General features: G+C 37.7%; 1 protein-coding gene across 15 annotated transcripts in view; it reads right to left on the reverse strand.

Annotated features, from left to right (window-relative positions):
* MEF2A (myocyte enhancer factor 2A) overlaps positions 1–20,526 on the reverse strand; it is a 93,374-nt gene that overhangs the window by 8,101 nt on the left and 64,747 nt on the right. For 10 of the 15 annotated variants that reach the window (XM_064456141.1, XM_064456138.1, XM_064456131.1 and 7 more), the window contains 5 exons: positions 18,209–18,428; positions 17,929–17,988; positions 7,283–7,473; positions 5,615–5,638; positions 1,813–1,939 (listed from right to left, as the gene is read on the reverse strand). In XM_064456141.1, coding sequence (XP_064312211.1) covers positions 1,813–1,939; positions 5,615–5,638; positions 7,283–7,473; positions 17,929–17,988; positions 18,209–18,428 — 622 coding nt within the window. The remainder of the gene's footprint in view (positions 1–1,812; positions 1,940–5,614; positions 5,639–7,282; positions 7,474–17,928; positions 17,989–18,208; positions 18,429–20,526) is intronic. The other 5 variants (XM_064456146.1, XM_064456145.1, XM_064456140.1 and 2 more) reach the window with 1 other exon arrangement.

Consider the following 20,526-nt stretch of genomic DNA (forward strand, 5'->3'; position numbering starts at 1 on the left):
AGTATACAAAAATACCATCTTTTTGGGGGGAAACTATTATGAATGGATAGCTGCTGTATCGATTCCATCTTTCAACATTAGACTCCTGATGACACCCCTCCTTGCAGAAAATGAAGAAGATTACAGAGCCTCTAAATCACTTGGGTTTTGGCCGTTTTCTACACACCATGAAGGTTTGTTTGGATTTGTCCTGACCCTTGCACAAGAGTAAGAACATCAGGTCACTGGCAACAGACCAGCGCAGCGTTTTTTACCCTTTCTTAAATATATTTTTGCAGAGGTGCCACCAACATTGCCAACAGGCTCAGCTTTGGGCAGCAGCAGGTACATTTTGGAGCCAGCTGAAACACTCGCTGTTTGACACTGGGGAGCTCCGGATCTGTTCCCAGAGAAGCTGCCCCTGCAGCGCATGTGTCCTTGTCCCCACTCCCCACCCACCAAAGCCTTGCCACGTAAGCTCAACATAGTGGGTCCTCAAGGAAAAGCCATTTGGTTCCTTCCCACTATGCCCTCTGCTGCCTCGGAGCATCCCACACCAGCCAGCCACTTGTGCACAGCCATCAGAGACAATACAGGTCGAGGAAAGAGACGCTACTGGGGAATCTCCTCTGCTGGAGGCGTGGGTCTTCCTAGATCCACAGAAAGAAGGCAGTAATAGCCTCAAGCCCTTCCGTCTAGCCAGAGAGCCAGAGCTGATCAGCTATAGGGGAAGCTCTCTGTGTAGCTCAGTTCTGAAGAGCTATCATTGCAGCAGAGAGAGGCAAGATTTTTTTTATTAGAATTTGAAAGTCTACCAAATAAGACATAAACATGGCAAACACAGCAGTCCCCACTTCAGAAATTCCTGTTTTAACAAACATTTAAATGTCTTAACTAGACTTCATCGAAAAAGAACAGCAAACTGGGGAATTATTTCCTTCTGTTTCTTTTTTAGTTCTAACCAATAGCTATTTTAACTCTGACTCACAAAATTTATTGACACTTATCTGCAATGTCACTTCTCTGCAGTTGCATTTGAAAATTAAACTATGCATCACAGATCAATGGTAATCAACCTGACACCACCAAGGCGCAGCCTTTCAAGGAAATGGTTACAAAAATTCCTTTATTGATTACACACAGGGTCCGTAACAGATAGAGAACCTGGAGACTGAAGTCAAAATTATCTCTATCAGTACGGAGACAAAATAGGAGGTGCCACATCATGAACTACTTTCCAAACCAGCAACCCAATTATCACTTGTATTACCAAATTCCTTGCACCACACCCATCTTGGATAAAAAGTAGTTTTAAGGTCCTTCAGACAACAGAGACTCACAATGGTGAAACGCTGACGCCTTCCCATGAGCCCCACCTCACCCTCGATAAAACTACTGCAGAGGAGAAGGCCCTACCAGGGCTCTGTGGTGAACTCAAAACCCCAGGAGAAACCGATTCCCTCCTGCTGCTGGAACCAAGCAGAGCAAGAAGGGAAGGGACAGGATGCTCTGAAGTATCAACTACTGCTTAAACCCGGGGCATTTCATTTCTCAGATGGAAAGCTTGAACACTACTGCTGTAAGCAATGCATTTTATTGTGTCTCCCTCTATTCAGCTGTGTGCAACCTGACTGACTCAGAGCTACTTCCCGATGTCTCAACATTTACACATTTTGCAAGCTAAAGGCTCGTTTTTGATGACTAAGAGCCTTCATTTAAACTGAATAGGGAAATAAAGTGAAGTGTCACAGAAATGCAAATTTTCTGGGCTTATGAATCACAAAAGCCTTGTACATCTGACACATCAAGCCACTTATTTAAAACAATGCTTACCAGTGTTGTAGGCAGTAGGCATGGCTGAATACACCAATCCCTGCGGAGGCAAGCTTGGGGTTGTCACAGACACCACAGGGGTAGCAAGAGGCTGTGTAGACTGAGAACTACTTATCCTTTGGGTATTCTATAAATGATTAGAAATAACAACATGTCTTGTGATATCAGTTAGAACAACGGAAAATCAAGTGCTTATATAAAAATAGCATTAAATTAAAATGCGTTTCTTTGGTTTATTTTTTAGTTACGAACACATCCTTTTTGTCAGGATAGATTTTCTAGACAAGCCAAAACATTAAGACAACCAAAATGATCTTGGCAAACTGAAATGAAAAATGAGTTAAGACTCACTGGTCCGCTTCCCGTGCATGCAGATTTCAATAGCATTAGAGTTGCAGGACATAAAAATGAATGCAGTTTCTTAGGGATATGCACAACAATTCTCAGAAGTTCTTAAGTGATTTAAGAGTTTTTAGTCTTATTTTTTTTAAAGGGGTTTTAGTGCAGATGGTGAGGTGCAGTTCCACCAGGAAAGAGTCTCCCACTTCCCAGCTGTTCATCCAATTTTCAAAATTTTAGCTGCCAGTTCTGACACTATGCTGACTACACCTGTCCTGAAAGGAACACAGAGATCTTCTAAATTTGTGTTGATAAGACCTCAGTGATAAAATCATCTTACTGTTCCCATGGTTCCTGAGAAACTGAGAGAGTACTTGTTATAATGCAGATATGTTTCAAAGCAAATGACATTTGAGTTCACACAGAGCAACTGTGCTTTTTGACAGGAAAAATAGCTAAACTAGATGATCTCAGATTATCTAACTGTAGGCACGATGTGGCTTTTTAATAACAGTCTTTTTCTCCCATATGCCTGAATGAACATCTGTAGCAAACGTACCACTCAAATTAAGCTCTCTAACCAAGTTTGCTGTTTAGAAAACCTTGTATTAAGCACTGTGCTAAATACCACCAGACAGCAAAGCTGCTCTGTCACAGAACGTGCTACTTTTCATGGAGGCAACTTTGAATCTTACTTCAAAATATGTAGTTCAACACCATTCAGCCATGCCAGATACTGTCAAGAACAAGAAATGCTACATTTTTTATTTTTAAACAAGAGATACTTAGTTTTACCTACAGAAGGCTTAGAAATACTCGAAGCAGTAGAAGTCTCATACCCTGTATTTCTACATTCTCACAGAACCATTCCCAATTAAGGGAGCTGGATTTCTAACTGGTGAAAACATGTTTTTAAAGCAAGCCTCCCTCTCTGCCTGAAAAAAATATTTGCTACGAAAGTAGCAGGTTTTATCTCTTTGGTAGAGATCCATTTCCTGGCTTTAAAAGATGGAAGCTACTACTACTTTTTCCCCGTTTTGGACAGGTATATAAGTATTTCAGTATCTGCAGCACTGGATTTTTTTCTTCACTCTGATCTTGAGAGAGTGAGCAATATTAAAAATGCATGATTCCCTTTATAACAATGGAATGAGCAGGTACAGAAACATGGCTCTATCCAGTTTTAAGCTTAAACTTCCGAAGATGAATTGAGGGCTATCAATCCTTGGCTTGTAACTTTCCAATTTAGAGAAAAAATTACACCACAGCTACCATGTTAAGATCAGCTACAGTCTTCCACCGGCTTCTGATCTCAGTCTCATCTGGCTGCTGTCGAAAGCCCACCTTTGAGCCTCGGAAGAATTTGGAGGCTCTCTGGCATTTGTTCAGCAGATGTACCCACTCTGCTTCAGAGCACCCAGATTTTAAAGCCCTAAGTCACAGAGAAAGTCCCACTGATTTTGTGTGTCATTTATCCCTTTAAATCACTTAGGTACTTCTGAAAATCTCCACCAGACCAAGTTTATCTGGCATAAAGGTACGTTATTAGAGCAGATTTGTGTTTTGTCAGGAATTGACCTTTTTCCAAAGATGTCTTGGACGGCAGCCTATAAAGTTGGGATTACTGTATAATGGAAAAGTTAGAGGAGTATACTGGGAAACAATCCAGACCAAGGATTTCCCCATGGGAATTTTTTTCTTTTTGAATGGCTAATAAAGGTCGTTTTCTGAGGTAATTTATTTCTGAATATAATTCCTGAACACTCAGCCATACAAAGACACTAAGAAATATTTAGATGTGTCTAATATTTGTTGTACTTGGAGATTCAGCCGAAGATTCATGACAACTTTCAGGATTTTAAAAATTATTTTTCAACGGGTGCAAATGGTAGCAGTAAGAGGAAGAATTCAACATCTTTATTTCATGCTATGCCACCGTTCCTGTCTGTTTTTCACATTCAGTGCTCAGTTCCAACCTTTGCAGAATGAATGTTCAGAGACATGATTTGGAACTGTTTTCTAGCACTGGAATTAGCATCAGAAATTAGCGTAATAAGAGATGTAACATTGCAGGTGCACTTCATATTTCTTTACTATGTCTGAGGACGACACTACTGCATTTTCTTTGTGTGAGCTTTCTTCCCGTAACAGATAAGCCCAGTTTTTAAAACCACTAGAGGGCCCACGCTCCACACAGTATCCATAAACCAACCCGCCTTCAGCAAGTTGCACTATTTCACACTGTGAGGAGCAGAGCGATTTTTAGCAGGTAGGAATACCTTAACTCAAGTGCTTTTGCGTTATTCCAATTGCAATGCTGTTTTGATTAAGTGCTTTTACATTGAATTAAAGCTCTACTTCTTGCACTGGAAACCAGACACTCCTCTATAAAGGCGAGAAGAACATGCATGAACAGCTGCTTATAATGACAAGTCATTCCAATAAACCTTAAAAACTTGAAATACTGCCTTTCAAAAATAATTTCCCCTTATTTTTGTAAATCTATTGCTCATGTTTATGGTTAAAAAAAATCAACCAACAGCATGCATTCATCAAGAAATTTATCTAAATCACTACATTTTCCATGCTTACATGCAATTAGAGCCTCATATTAGCAACAGGTCCATGTTCAAAAACAAATCAAGGTATGCAATAGGCAGACTTCTTTGTGTATCTTTACAACTGCACTCTGATGCAGCATCTTCTGCACGGTTTGTGCTACAGCAGCTAAAAAATTTGCAAATCGCTCTAAAAATAAGTTAGGAATTATTTTAGCCTTACGTTATTTTCCAGACAGAATGCCAAATGTTAAAACCTTTTGGAAAAAATAGAGAAAACAAATCCCAAGAGTTTCCGTTCAAAAGCAGAATATCTTTCCACTGGAAAAAAGGTAGAATTATTCATCTGCAATTCTCTATTCCTTTTGGTAAACAGGGAACACCCCTGTGGTTTGATAATCTCACGCAGGATGAAATAATTCTAAGCTCCAAAAAGGTGACCTCACCAGCAATGATGTAATCTCCTTGAAAATAAGAGAAGTAATGCAGGGCTTGTGTTACAAGCTGAAGAACTTCATGAGTGAAGCCACTTTCTAAAAATATTCCAATAATTTAGAGGCTGATAAGTGGTTATTTATGTTTTACATAAAATACAGTAAATATCCTAATACACATGGACAGTTACTCTGTAAGGCTCTTTTCCAATGTTCCCTCAAACAAAACCAGAAATATTTTCAGGGAAAAATAAAAATAGAAGTTTACAAATGGAAAGCACTAGACTTTGGATGGGTTTTCAACTTGAATTGGTTGGGGTTTAAGTTTGATAAAACGAATGTATTTTTGTCTGCTACCAAGGGAACACTGGAATTATTTAAACTATGTAATGAAACTACAGTTAGAAAAACTGTAGTAAAAGACATTTTCAGCATCTTGCTCTCTCTCATCAAACAGTAGCCCGAACTCACCAACTCCAATTCATCCTCCTCCGACTGTACTCAGCAAACAAGAGGGATAACACAGTTACTAAAAATAGCATTGCTTTCAAAAGTGAAAGAAAAAGTCACATTTGTGCTTCAGGATTTTTATTTATTTTAATTAATAATATGAATTTGCCACCTGATTCTGTAAATACTACTACTAGGAAGTATAATACCTCACGTAATTTGGGTCAGTTAAAAAATACCATACTGAAAGACACACTTCGGCAAAATTAGTGCAGAAAGTGCTTAGTAAACACGAGGACACAGCTACACATTGACGGTACGTGTAGATATGGAGCACAGCACCTTCTGGCTGGACTGATCCAATAAACATCCAGCTCAGTAACAACACACTTTTCACATACAACCATTGTACCATCCCAGCATCTCTACTCTGAAATCTCTTCCCAATTTCCTCAAAGAGACAAAGCCTAAATTGAGTATTATGTTGTTCTTAACACCACAACAGGCAATAGGTACTGCACACTACGAACGTTAGAACAACTGCATTAACAAGATCCTCTTCTTGTATCTGTTTCAAATTAAAAGTGTAATTTTCACTTTAAAGATTAGCCACTGTATTTCCTGTGTCTTCTACACTTCAGTATTCCTAGAAAAACCTAGAACTTCAAGAATCACTACTCTGAGGATAATTATAGCTTTTGTTACATGGATTAATTTTGTATTATTCATCATGACTACCAGTAACAGATTTAAGCACTTGTGGTATCTTAAAAACAAATAAGAATTATACAGAGAGTACTTGTATTGTTTATATCCCGCTCCTCTTGGTTATGGTTCATTCTTCCATACACACAACACAGAAAATGTACACATAGATGTTTAAAATTTCTACATGACAGTGAAAGACTAAGATCAAAGGATCTGGCCAGGCAAATTAAAGGAAAAATAGAGTAACTCTTCCTGAAAGACCTGTTCTGGTCTCAATGCTGTGGGTTACCTCACGCCTGACACGAAACTTGTGTGCTATTCCAAATCTAGGCTGGACAAACATTACTACCAACATGCCAAACAGCACAGTAGTATTGAAAAGTACACAAATAGGGACTGAGCCTGATACTCATTACTCTTTTATGCCTTCATTGAAGGCACGACATCCACCATGGGTCACACAAGGTTGCATTCCAGCACACCACATCAAACAAGCATTTCTCTCAGACCATCATTACCACTGAAGCTACATTTTACATCCCACAGCCATTATGACCAAGGAAAAACAGGTACGAAGTGTGCTTTAGGGCATGTTAATACAGTTCACATGACCAGTAAGATCAGCCATTCCTCCACAGAATAATGCATGGCGCTTTTTAAAACCCACATCCTCCAAACCAACAAAGTTCTTGGTTCCAAGTCAGTGAGATGTCATATCAAAACAACAAAACCCCGCATATGTCTCTATGATTGCAGTTAGGTCAGACTGCTATTTTACACTTTAAAAAAAATCCTTACAAATTCAAGGTTGTTCCTAAGGTAACAACTGATAGCTTAGGTTTTCATAGTGAAATTTCAGAATACAAACACCTTTCTACTACTGTAACCCAAGGTAAGCAGATGGGATAGTTTCTTCCTGTGCATGTGAACATAACGCTTCATTTTCACAAAGCCAGTCATAGAATACATGTTTTAACTTACCAACGGTGGCATCATACCCTTGCTGGAGGGCGGGATGACAACACGGAGGTCAGGTTTGCGATTGTTCATTCCAAGATTACCTCCTCCAGGTGGAGGTGGAGACTTTGTAGGCATGACTTTGCCCAAGCCATTGCCACCACCAGTAGTTCCGAGTAGACTTGGTGAAGCTCGAGAATTCACAAACCCATTTCCTGAAAGAGGGAAAACAAATGTAGCAAACGTAAGACTGAAGGGAATTAGCGATACGAAACTTTGGTGCACATGTACAAATTAGGAAATGCTTCTTTTTTAAAACTTTCAATAGCAAGCTTCTCAAGAGGTGCAGTATTGAATAATCGAACAAACAAAAACCACTTTCACCAGAAGATCAATACGTAAAGGCAATATCGCCTCAAGGGCACACTGCAGCAGCTTAAGCGCTGAGAAGTACGTATTGCCAAAGCACTATTTCTAATAACATCTGTTGTGTTTTTTATTTTGCCCTTTGAAGTTCCTCCAGGCTGAGCTTGCAAAAAATCATGTACTTTTGCACAATCCCACTTCATCCCCACCCCCACAGAACATGCCCTGTACTGCATTGTTGCCTATAAGGATAAAAAAAAAAAAAAAATCAGCCCTTCAAGTTTCCATTTCTAAAATGTATTCCTTAAATGTCTTCAAGATCTGTGGGACTCCAGTATCTATTCTCTAATAAAATTAATTTCAGTCTCAAAAATATATACTGTCTGATTATTACATTTAGCAACAACAATGGGAACAAATCCTCTCTCTTAAATTCATTCCAAGCTCTGGACACGGATACACGTCATTTATGCCCATCAATTTATTTTACACAGGTCTTGCTCTGCCTTACTCTTGATACTCATTCCAAGTAGAATTAGATATGCCAAAGCCTACAGGTCCTGGCTTCAGCACTGAAATCTCCAAAAGCTAAATACGCTCAAGATACAGGCCTCAGCTTATACTCAAGATAGATCAGAAAAAAGAAGTAACACAACAGTAGAACAGTTCAGTGCCTAGTATTCTGTTTTCCTGTACTGACAAAAGCACCAATCGTGTTGACCAAAATATATTTCTCAGTAAAAAATTTAAAGCCACATTCCAATGATTTTATCATATTTACAGCAACAATTCCCAAAACACACACACCTTATTCAGCTGCAAACGAAAAAAAGTTAAGCAGGGGGAATTTTGCAACAGGGAACTCTATAGTTCACACTATAGAACTTGTGTGTGTCTGTATAAATAAATACAATTCATACTAAGATCACTTTTATACTAACATTGCAGTTCTGAAAGCAGCCTTTGTAGTCACAATTCAGGGAGAAGTCTATTACACAAAGTTCATTGTGTGGAAAATTCTCTTCTGATAGCCTGTAGCACCATACTGGCATGAATTTTGTATTATTATTCTAATTTGAATAGGCCCCTATGCCCAATCCAATTTTATTACATTAAATACATATTAATCTAAAAGCAATTAAAATAAGAAAGTCGTTAGTGTCACTTTCTACCTTCTTTAGCAAAAATTTTAGTGCCTTTAAATGCTTAACAAGAATGAAGAGCAATGACGTCCAGCAGCAACAGCACGCTTCTTCATGAAGGTGAGTGGTACTGCTACGAAACTGAGGCAGTGTACGCTGAGAAAATAGGTGTGACTTCACCAGGACACTAACAAGGGAGCCTCCTCCATTGCTACTGATCCTTGTTACACAGTGAGGGAACTGCCAAATGCAATCCTCACCTTCTCCCTGCCCACTGTAAATGGAACCTGACATATTGTTTTATCAATTTAGAAATGGAAAAAAAAAAAAAAGATTAATGTAAGAATTCTAACCAGGCTCTTGTGCTAACCTGAAGATATCGTACCGAGTTATATAAAAGCCTTTTGGAAACAAAGTTGCTGCTAAATATTTTTATAGAAAAAAAAATTTAAGTAGGTAGAACTTACTGGAATTTGCAACCACAATATTCTTGTTCATATATGGATGAGCAGTAAATTCACAACTTTTAAAGCGAGGGTTTCAAATTCTAGATTTACTTTCTTCGTGGATTTCCTGCTGTGCCAAAAGCCTGACCATACATGGATGATCTGATATGTCCCCTGAGTTTTTCCAAGGTTAACAGAGCAAGGAAGAGTTTTTCTAATTTAGTTCTTTCCTGAAGCATTTATATGGGAGGTATGGGAATACATTTTCTGAGAATTCTACCATTTAACTCAGAAATTATGGGGGAGAGAAGGAACAGAGACAGCAGCAGAAGAAAAAGCTTTTTATGTCAGTGTTTCTCCTTCTGTATTAAAAACCACAGCAAAAACTCATTTCATTATTAGAGCATCTACACTCCTGATCAGAAAACAGCAGAATTTATTGGGATGCTTCTAGGTTAGTGCCAAAATTTAACTGAGGTGCCTGAAAAGTTGGGCTGGAGCTGAGAATACATACTAGAGCTAAATATACTCAACTGTTAGGAAAAAACTAGCCACAGTTAGGGCACACAGAAAAAAACACCAGCCAAAGAAGAGTAATAAAGTTTTATGCTACCCCTAAGTTTCCTGAAACTGTGGGACAGTTTTCACGGAATCATGGTTTTGTTAAATAGTTATGAATCAATACCTATCCATTATAAATGAGTGTAAACATTAGTTACAGACAGCCTACATAGCATCAGATAGCAAGAGAAATCTTGCAGAACGGACAGAGTAAAAATTAGGTGGATTTAGAAACAGAGGTGAGGAAAAATTATTAGAATACAGCACAATTTTCACCGAATTGTATCTTTAAAATTGTTACAGGATCTTCCATTTTCAGCAAAAATGCCAGAACATTTAAAGAACTTACTGTTATTAAAAAGTAAAGTCTGGGCTTTAATCTACTAATAAAGAGCATTTTATTGCTCACTGGGCTGTCAGTGTTACCTCTTATATGCCAAGGCTGCAGCGTTCTGAGATGAATTTAAACTTCAGAACAATAGCACTTTGTATAAACAATGGAGTTCTGTATAGCATTTTAGTCTATCCTATGATACTATTTCCTGCCCTCTGTTTTCAAGTATTTCAGTAGCTCGTGTGTTAAATCTGGACAGTGTCTTTCTTCCACACCCAATACAGTCATTTCCTGCAGCCCTTATTACGAGGCTCTGCCAATCCTTCAGAAACATTTCATGCTTTTAGTGGTGCTGTCAAAAACAACAAACTCCCTGCCATCGCCTTTTCTGTGCAGTATCATTCAGCAGCAGGGCAGAGTCAAAGCATTTGTTCTGACAAAAAGCTGAGCATTTCTTAAAATGAGTATTTGGAAAAAAATATATTAAGAACAGGAGAAACAAACAAAAAATGTCGTAAGTGTGCAGTACTATGGGTGTTAATCAATATAGATATTTCAGCATTTACTAAATGTTCAACGCTTGCTGTGCGCAACAAAGGGCCGCTATTGGATTATTTGAAGAATCATATGCTGGGGCTGCAATAAGACTGTAGAATACTCATTCTTGATATGAAACTTAAAGCCTTTATTCCTGTTAATAATCTAATAAGAAAATCAAATTACAAGTTAAGAGTGAAAGGATAACTAAAAGCATGGTATTTCTTAGAGTAAGGTCAGGAGCCAGAAAAAGATAATGATTACAGGATGATGCAACCAGACGGCAGTTTGCCAAACTGAGGCTTTAATAACCCCATAAACTCTATTTACTATTTTGTATGACACACAAATTTTATCTACCCCACCCACTATAGATCTTCCCCAAAGACAATTACTTTATATTTTAAAAAAAATTTATCAAACTGAAAAATGGAAACAGACTATAAAATCCTATAAAAGTGTAAAATGAGAGTACTGTTTCTACCTCCATTGGAAGAGTTTTAGTTAATGCTTTAAAACAGACTATGAAAACATGTTCGAAACAGTTCTTTGGAAAACAGACCCCAATGCAGAGATAAGCTCTCAATTATATGAATCATAATTTAATTAGATTTTATGACAACAAACATTGCCCATGTATATTAGCCTACTTGTATTTTAGTCAGAAAATGTTTACTTGAAGTAACTTCTTTTCTGAAGCTAAATGTTAAAACCCACCCATTTCAACAGCTGTATATTCTGCCTTCAGAAACATAATATAGCTTAATCTCATTTATTGCCCTGCAGCCCAAGATGTAGCATTCAATTACACGAGCCAGGCTCATATTTCACTATATAAATCACATCAGCTGAAACAATGAACACACGTGGCTGAAAAGTACTCCATGTACTTATTGCTACTCAAGGAATAAATTACAGTCATTGACGCCATTAATCTTTTTTTGTGGTTCACCTTTGGAGAAACTGAACAGTTATACACGGTTCTGGAAAATAATTGTGAGCAAGCAGCTAAACAATCTAAGATTAAGCAAAAATAAGAACCACAGTAAATAAATATTTATGCCTCAAATGACATCATACAACCCAACAAATGTCACATAATTAGAAGTAAATTGAAAATCATGTTTGCAATAAGCCACCGGTTCACTACACATCTAGAAGACCAGATAAAAACCTATTGAAGTAAAACATTTTCACGTAGGACCTTGGGTGGGATGGGACAGGGGACACAGACATATTGCAAGCAAACGCAACAATAGCATTTCTATGTGCATCAGTTGTTCAATTTATTTACTTTTTTAATGAGAGCTTTAAGGGGAAATAAAAAAAAAACCCACAGCATATGCCATTCATACCATGTCCATCTTTGCACAGAAGTCGCTGCCAATTCTACCGTCTTTCAAAAATGCCTAGTCTCTCTGATAGCATTGGATAGAATTTACTATAACATCTCAAGGAAGCCAAAATGCATTTCCACTGATCTTTACAAATCAATACGTCAGATAACACTATGATTAGAATTAAAATATACCTTTGACAGTATTATAGTATTTTGAAACATGTCTAACATGTAAGAGTTACACTTCTAAGGCAGTACTTCAGATATTGAGACACAGCAACAAACCACACATGACCAAGTGTCAAGGGAATGCTTACTCGTGTTGCAAAACTAAAAAAAAAAATTTCCCAGATTACTGGAAAAATTTTTTTTTTTTGCCTAAAGCTACATAAAAGGAGAGACAATTTTCAAGGATGTTTAGAATTTAAATGGGCCTTCTTCAAGACCAGAGCTGTTATTCAGAATGCAGCAGCAAACCTGAAACAAAGGCATACTGCTTTTGTATCTGAACGTTATTAAACTTTGTGTGAAACATTAGAAGTGGCAATTGGAAGCCTTTTAGGTCTTTTGTCAACTAGACAGTTTACAGCTAATGAAATCAGAGTTCAACTTTCCAAACTTGTTGATTTTTCTGTACGTATACAAAGCCAAGGTAAAGAAAGGCAAAAAAAGGACAACAGAAGTGATATGTTTAGAACATCTGACCACATGTGGTAGTGTATCCTGCACGAGGTGAATGTACCCAAGTTTTGCGACATCACACAAAACAGATATGCTGCAATACTTTAATCCAGCCAGGAGATTAATAATTTGTTACACACGTGGCGAATTCTAACTAGAACTGTCTTGTACCTCTCAGTAAATCAGAAATTATGGTAAGATAATGAACACACGTAACAGTATATGAAATCTCAACTAAAATCTAAGGTACTTCAGGGGCTGAACTAATCACACGTGGATGGGTAGCTTCCAAGAAGAGATCACTACCATTACAGAAAACCAAAAAACCCCAAACAAAAAAAGCCACTAAAACAAACCACCTCAAATGCTTTCTTCTACCAGCATGTTTTTCATGCTCATTTCAGCTAGTCACTTCTTGTGAGCTGATCTAATCAGAGGATGATAGATGGATCAAACTTATGTGCTGACAGCATCTAGCCAAGGTAAAGGGTTGAGCTTGCACCCTGTGAAACAGCTGGTCGGCAGTCCACTTTCAGTGGAACTTGGAAACCGCAAGAGTAAATAGGCTGCTCTCAGTGTTCTTCAGGGATCCTTCAACTTCTTTCTTCCTTGGAAAAGGGTGAAACACTGACTGTTGTATTTACCTGCATAATCTTATAGATCAGAGCAAGGCAAAACATTATGCCAACACCACTGACATTACAGAGCAAGAACCTTTGTCTGCTGCGTTTAGCACCAGCTGAACACATGTTCTTAACTCAAACCACATTCAATAGAAGCTAGGAAGAGATGCTGTCTACTGAAAGACTGCCTGAGGCAGATACTACCTGTCATGCAGAAGACAAAGTACAGCAGATAAGAAATGCCACCAGTAACACATAACCTGAAGTAGGAATATGCTCAAGGTTTACAGCTGCTTTCCTAAGGTGGACGTCTACAACTGTGCCATGCTTTTTAGCTGATGCAGATGATACAGGCTGGTGAGTTTGAGTGTCAGGGTGGAGAGAGCAAAAAAGTTTGTTTTCTTAAGGAAGAGGCTGATATCAGTCCAGTTTTGAGCAAAATTTGCAAGAGGTACGCTTTTCCAGAGTTAGTCGGATACTTCTTGTTGGGGTGTGTCATTTAATAAACAAATCAATATGAATAGAAAGATATGCACAGAAAGCTGTTTTGTTATTGAAGCCTTCTGGTGTACTCTTAAGAACTGCAGCATATTAACCACTTAACTCAGACTTGTGAAAGACCAAGCTGAAAGATTCTCTTATCCAGACACGCAGAACAAGCTCTCCCAAACAGCCGAGCCCTCAAGACAAAGGGAACCATTTACAGGTGGGGCATTTCAGTTCTCTGTCTTGATCCCTTTCTGGCAATATACAAGCAGTTTACAGGTGCGTGCAAGCTGTCAGTTGCACCTCTGCTTAATCCTTCCCGAGGCCAGGATAAAAGATCACACATGATCTAGATTGGCTCTTAATAGACACCAATAGCTCACAAGACAGTTTTTCAAGCAGGGATATTCTTCAGCTCTATCCCAAAGAAATTCCATATTCTTAAAGTTACTTCACATTCTCAGAACCTGAATATTAGCAAGGACATTCAGAGAAGATGCAGCTCTGGAACAAAGAGGAGAAATTCAGTACTCTAGACTACTAGGTCTTATCCATTCTCCCGATGATACAATTATAACAGGAAAGGTAATTTCCCAGAAGATTAACTGGGTCCATAATCTGCATTACCGACCAGAAGGGCTACTTCACTGACAAAGAAACGTATAGACAGATAATATTGTGTCCTTGCAAGATAATAAAGAGCCACCACTTACAACAATTTCTTCAAAATCACCTGGGACTGGGAAGAAGTCAGGGAACTCATTTTAGTTCAAAGGTCTCAGGGTTAATGGTTTTCATGCAGCCTTGGCAATGACAGCCAGCTCAGGTCCTTTGCATGGTTCTAGCTCAATGCCATACATGAAAGGTATGGAAGAAAAAGTAGAGATTGGGTAACAGTGGTACGTCTTTTGAGCCCTTCTGAATCTCAGAGTCCTCAAGATGGGACACCTTCACTGGAAGCGCACTTTGTGGGCAACCTCTGGATGATTCAAGGTGGATGAACCTACTGGAACGCAGTGAAGCGGACCTCATGACAAATTTGAAGGTGATCCATCCATCAAGTACTTTCAGTTCAAAGTCAAAGAAAACCCCCTGTATTTGGGTTCTCAGAGCAAGTGAGGCTATACTTTGCCTAATTAGAATCCACAGTCTTTGGAAAGGAGTAATACAGACGTGCAGCATGGGTTCAAGCCATGATGATGATGCCAACAAACAGTGAGTTGTACGCATCCTGGTGATATGAGATTCTTGAAGTCTATTAGATGCCCATCACGAACTGAAGAGGGTTTAACACTGACCATGGGCAACAGTATCATGAAAATTCTAGCTCCAAAACATTTGATCTAATTAGCAGAAGAAATAAATTAGCTCAAAAGCAAACACCGTTATAATGCCGGACATGTTTCCCCTCTCAAAACTGATATACTTGCTAAGTAAAAATTTTCAGCAAATGTTTTTTATGTGGTGGGTAAAATCTTTAAAATATTACAAAATAAAAAAAGCTTTTTCAGAGTTATGACAGCTGCATGTGAAATAAGCTCTCAGTATTATAAAGTGATCACAAAATTTTCTGTTCTAGACAAAAAAACACCTACCAATCTTTGCTACAACATGCAGATATTTTTACTTGAAGTTATTTTCCACAGAAAAACTGTTAAGTTGGCAGATTGACTGCTAAAGCAAATCACATCTATTCCAATCAAGTTACACAGGACTTGAGAAGATTCATGAACTAAATATGAGCCATTTTATGCAACATCTTTCTCTGAACTGGGTCCCAGCTATGCAAGATTATCTTTTCGTAAAAAGCAAGTAAAGGTTAAGGTGTAAATTTCAATGAAATGAAAAGAAAATCTCAAATGCTCAAAACTTCATAGTGTCGAGTAAGACTTGGGTTTTTCCTTTGTCTGTAAGAGACTATCTGGGAATATGAGTATGCCAGCACTCCATCTTTACCTTTGACATCTCTCCTATAAATTGTGACCTGCAAATTTGACACATGACTTTTCACAACTATATCCATAGGAGAATTCTCCATTCCTGAGAAGTTTAAAAGAAAAGCTTGAAAACTAAAAGAAGAAAATATTTTAATTGAATTCTACAATAAATGTAGCAAGAAACTAAACCCATTGTTCTCTGCAGACAAAATTAACCTAATATACACACTTCAATGGCAGCTGTCAGGCTCAAATTGAAAAGTTAGCAGATTTACTCCATCTGGTTATGCACGGTTTCTTGATTTGGGTTTGCAGTTGAGAAGACTACTGTGCACCTGACAGTATTCAAAAGAAGCCATGCCATATCCTAGGACAAAGTGGAGCTCTGACAACTTAGGGCACTCTGTGGCTTAGCATTCTGGTGTTAACTAGGTATTTGATTTTTGCTAGAGGTACTTCTTATAGATGTTCCACTGTTCTTGTATAGCCACAGCTCTTACTTGCATGAAAAGTCTTTCTAGAAATGAGTGGGTATATGTATAGCATTTTGGGTGCAATGTTCTGGAAAGTAAGAGATAAGCGATGCATTTTGACTTTTCACATAAACTATTAATAAATGCAAGAAGGAAAACATTTTACTGCATTAAATGTGTTCACCAAGCTGCTGTAACTGGGTATTTCTACATTTTAATATTCTATAGCAAGTGTTAAGCAAATAAAACAGTTGTTTGCACTGAGAGATGTAGCCTTAAATCTGAGGCTGCTGTTACTAAAGCCTGATTTTGGAAAAGAGGCCTGAAATGGCTTGATAATAAACTTATTTAGTTTGATTTGAGAAATACTATGGAAATCAACATCTGACCTCCACTGTTTCCAAAAATAGTCAGCTTTTTTCAACTGAGGAAGTTTCTTCCATTTAAAATCTTGCTTACCTGATGGAAACCACACTTCAATATTTCATACCTTTGCTGCACATAGCCAAAGAATGGATGAAGAGTGGAAAGTCAATCTTGTGCTTTCAGACTTATAGTTGCACCATTTTTTATTCATGAATTCAATTGCCTGACTTTATCTTCAAAGAACTTTTTCCCAGTTGCCACACTAAGTAGCCAGTAAGCAAATACTAAAAGGTCAACAGTTGCTTCTCTTGCCATGAACACATACCAAGGAGAGTTATGTGTATTTCCAAAACTGACCTCCAGTTACCAAGACATCTCAAGGAATGGAAGGAACATGAAGGAAGTGGGTGAACTGTTGTTTATTCTGTCTTTCTGCAGCATGATAAATTTCAGTAGCTGCCTGCCCTCTACCAAGAGTACTAAATTTTATTTAAGGGAAACAAAATATTATTTAAATGAAAAAGCAGGGAAAGTGCTAGTCTTTCCCTGCAATATGCTGTATGCTTTCCCAGGGAAGTGGCTGAGTCACCATCCCTGGAGGTAATTAAAAGACACATAGATGTGGTGCTTAGGGATATGGTTTAGGGGTGGACTTGGCAGTGTTAGGTTTATAGTTGGACTCGATGATCTTAAGGGTCTTTTCCAACCAAAATGATTCTACATCTTTTTACCGAAGACCAAAAAATATGGTGAATTTAATTTTTGGCAAGTTTTCTTATTTGTTTTTGAAAGAAATTCTGATCACCTTCCAAAATTAAGACAGAACCTAGCTATCAGCTTCCAAGATTTATTGCTTTCTTTGTATAACAGCTAGAAAATAATTAGCAAGATACACATATGACAATACAAACAATACAGTCTGTATTTTCTTCATTTTGACTGGCACCTCAACCAGTATCAAACATCCAGGTCTTGCGAATACTGAAGTTGAGAACACAACTGAGTTGTCTTTAGCACAATACTTTAGTAAGTGTGGTGAATTTCAAACAAAGTAAGAAATTTGGCAAACAAAAGATCTCTTTAGAGTGGTGTAATTACACCTGCAGAGAAACACAAAAGCAAGAGCAGCGTGCTACTGCTGAAAACCACTAAAATGAAAAATACTAATATTACTGAAGTGGAAAGGGCATGGCAGTAAAAAGTTTAATGCCTGATAAGAATTTACAAGACTTGACAATTATACAGGCTCTAAGAAAATTATGACCTTTGTTCTTCCACAACCACTTTTTCAAAAGAGTCCAAGTAAAAAAATGCTTTTGAGTAACTGTGAAACTAAAACCACAATACTTTTTTCAACAAAGATGTGACACTACACTTACCAACTGGACTGGTACCAGCTCCATTTGGCACTGTGAGGTCAGTTGTCCCCAGCATTCCACCTAATAGAAGTAAGCCAGAGCATTAAACTAACTTGCTGTCATTACAGTATCATATCATTTTGTACTTTGAAATGTATGCCATTAAAAAAAGAAAATGCACCAACACCATTAAGAACTTGTTGCTTTTTTGTTTGTTTGGTGGGGGAGGGCAGGGGGGTGGGGTTTAACAAAAAAAAAAAAGAGGGTATAAAAGGAGAGCACAAAAGTATTGAAATCTTACCTGCGTTGCCAGTACTCGGTGGTCTCTGAGGTGCCCCAGGCGATACGTTCCGATGAAGGGTGGTCTGAGGTGGGGAGAGCATGGTCGTGTCCGTTAATGATGAACTGGCTGCCAGTGATGGGGATACAAGGGAACTCCCTGGGTTACTGTAGGTTAAAGTGTTGGGATTGGACACTGGAACTGTAACCGACATCGAGAAGTTCTGAGCAGGCAAGCCAGGCTGGAGGAAAGACAACAAGGAATACACACAAGACAACAACATTAGCATTAACTATGTTTGCAGAAATAGCGCATTATAAAAATACATATTAAAGTTTGCCAAGAATTACTCAGATTTAAAAAAGTTAATTATGTTAGTTTTTAAACTCTATTAAATATACAATTTTAAAACATCCATTTGTTGCAGAGTATGGTGGTAAACTCTCATACATCATATAAATACAGTTCCAAAAGAATTACTCAAACATCTAAAATACTGGCAGTTCAAATACAAAGTATTGAAGATATTCATATGAATTCACAAGCTTGGAAATAGAACAGATTTATCAGTTAATTAGGATTATTACAAAACAATGACAAGCTAAACGTCTACAAATCAATGAACGGGTGCACCTTCAAAACGTAAGCATAAACATGCATATCAAAATAGTCAGTTATTACACAAAAAAAGAAAAAGTTAGTAATAACATTTTCTGTTAATAACCTTGCCAAAATATTGCTACTAATCTCCAAAACTTTCTTTTTCAGACTAAAAAAAAGTAAAGATATCTTTAGGAAGTCGCTAAGTTCAGTAATTTGAATTTAAACATTTCAGTTGTCATTATTCTGAGCTGTGTTCCACAAAACCCTGCTTGAATAACCATTTCATCTTGCTTTTTTGCAAATCCCATTTTTCTAAATTTTAATTTTATAGCATTATTTAAAAGGCAACTATTTTTCTGCAGGATATATGTTTGTTATTCAACAACTGTTTGAATCAAAAGCTTAGATGCCTGCCCATCTATGGTGCTCATTTGGTTATGACTAACTTCTTCGGCCTTTGTCTCATTCCTATCCTTTGACAGTGATGAGTTTCTGAAACAAAAGGGACTATTTTCTTTCACAACTCTCATAATTCCTGGAACCAAAACCACAACAGGTACAATTCAAGGGTAGAAAAGGCAGTAGTATTTATTGACAAAAGTAGAGATGTAATAGTTTTGATTGAGAGGTCAAATGCAGATGTCAAACATTCAAGACCTAGCAAGTATACTTAAAAAGATGCACTTTTGTCATGTGCAGCTTAAAATTTACTTAGAATGATACTTGTACAGTTTTGATAATATTAGAAATACAATAATAACTATATTAAAAAAGCATAACACATTTTCTTAAAAACCCCAAAATCTCTTACTAGTGAAAGTCCCTACTGAAGCATTCCTAAGAATAATTATCAATTTTTGGCACAGATGGTAGGAAAAAGTAATGAAGCATAGAGACATAATGCTAGCAAATCATTCACAGTATCTAACTAATGACAAGCTGTACTGGAATTTGTTTTCACGGGAAACTACTTCAAGAAACTATTTAGTATCTACAAAAAAACCCCATTGTTTTTAAACAGCACACTGTCAAGTAACTCCAACTAAGCTTGAAATACCTGAAAAGTATGCTTAAAACAATGCTAGAAGCAGTTGAAACATTTTTTTCTTTAGGTTTCTCAATACAGCGCTAATAAATGACAGCTTCCCCCCACACCTTACAATAAAGGCTGCCTCTGCCCATCTATGGTACTCATTTGGTTATGACTGAATTCTTCACGCTTTGCCTCATTCCTATCCTTTGACAGTAATGAGTGCACTAGAACAAAAGAAACTATGTTCTTATACAGACCCACAAGTACTGGGAATAGAACCATAACAGGTCCAATTTAAGCTATAAATACAGAAATATAGAGGTAAAAACCAGCGTTGCCTTGTTTATTTACACTGATATCCACACAGACAAGTTAGGCTGTTCATGAGGACCACAGAACATCAAGGGAGAGCAATTTATCTGTATTATACTGAGAGATGAGGCCTGAAGATGTCTCACAACACAGAAATGTTGGATATCAAAAGCTTCAAAACAAAGAAGGAACAAAAGATATTGGCTTTATTCAAGTATAAAGAACTTGCTAAAAGAAGTGATGCTGGGTGTCATGACCATCCCTTTGCTGTTAAGTCCCCAGAGATGGCCTCATTGCTCTGAACAATGAAATAATTTCTAGTATCAGCAAGTCATGTGGGGACACACTACTCAATTACCCCAGGGTCTGTGCTGATTAACCTCGCCAGTCC

The sequence above is a fragment of the Phalacrocorax carbo genome, chromosome 7, assembly GCF_963921805.1.
Source record: "Phalacrocorax carbo chromosome 7, bPhaCar2.1, whole genome shotgun sequence".
In the NCBI taxonomy this organism is placed as follows: Eukaryota; Metazoa; Chordata; class Aves; order Suliformes; family Phalacrocoracidae; genus Phalacrocorax; species Phalacrocorax carbo.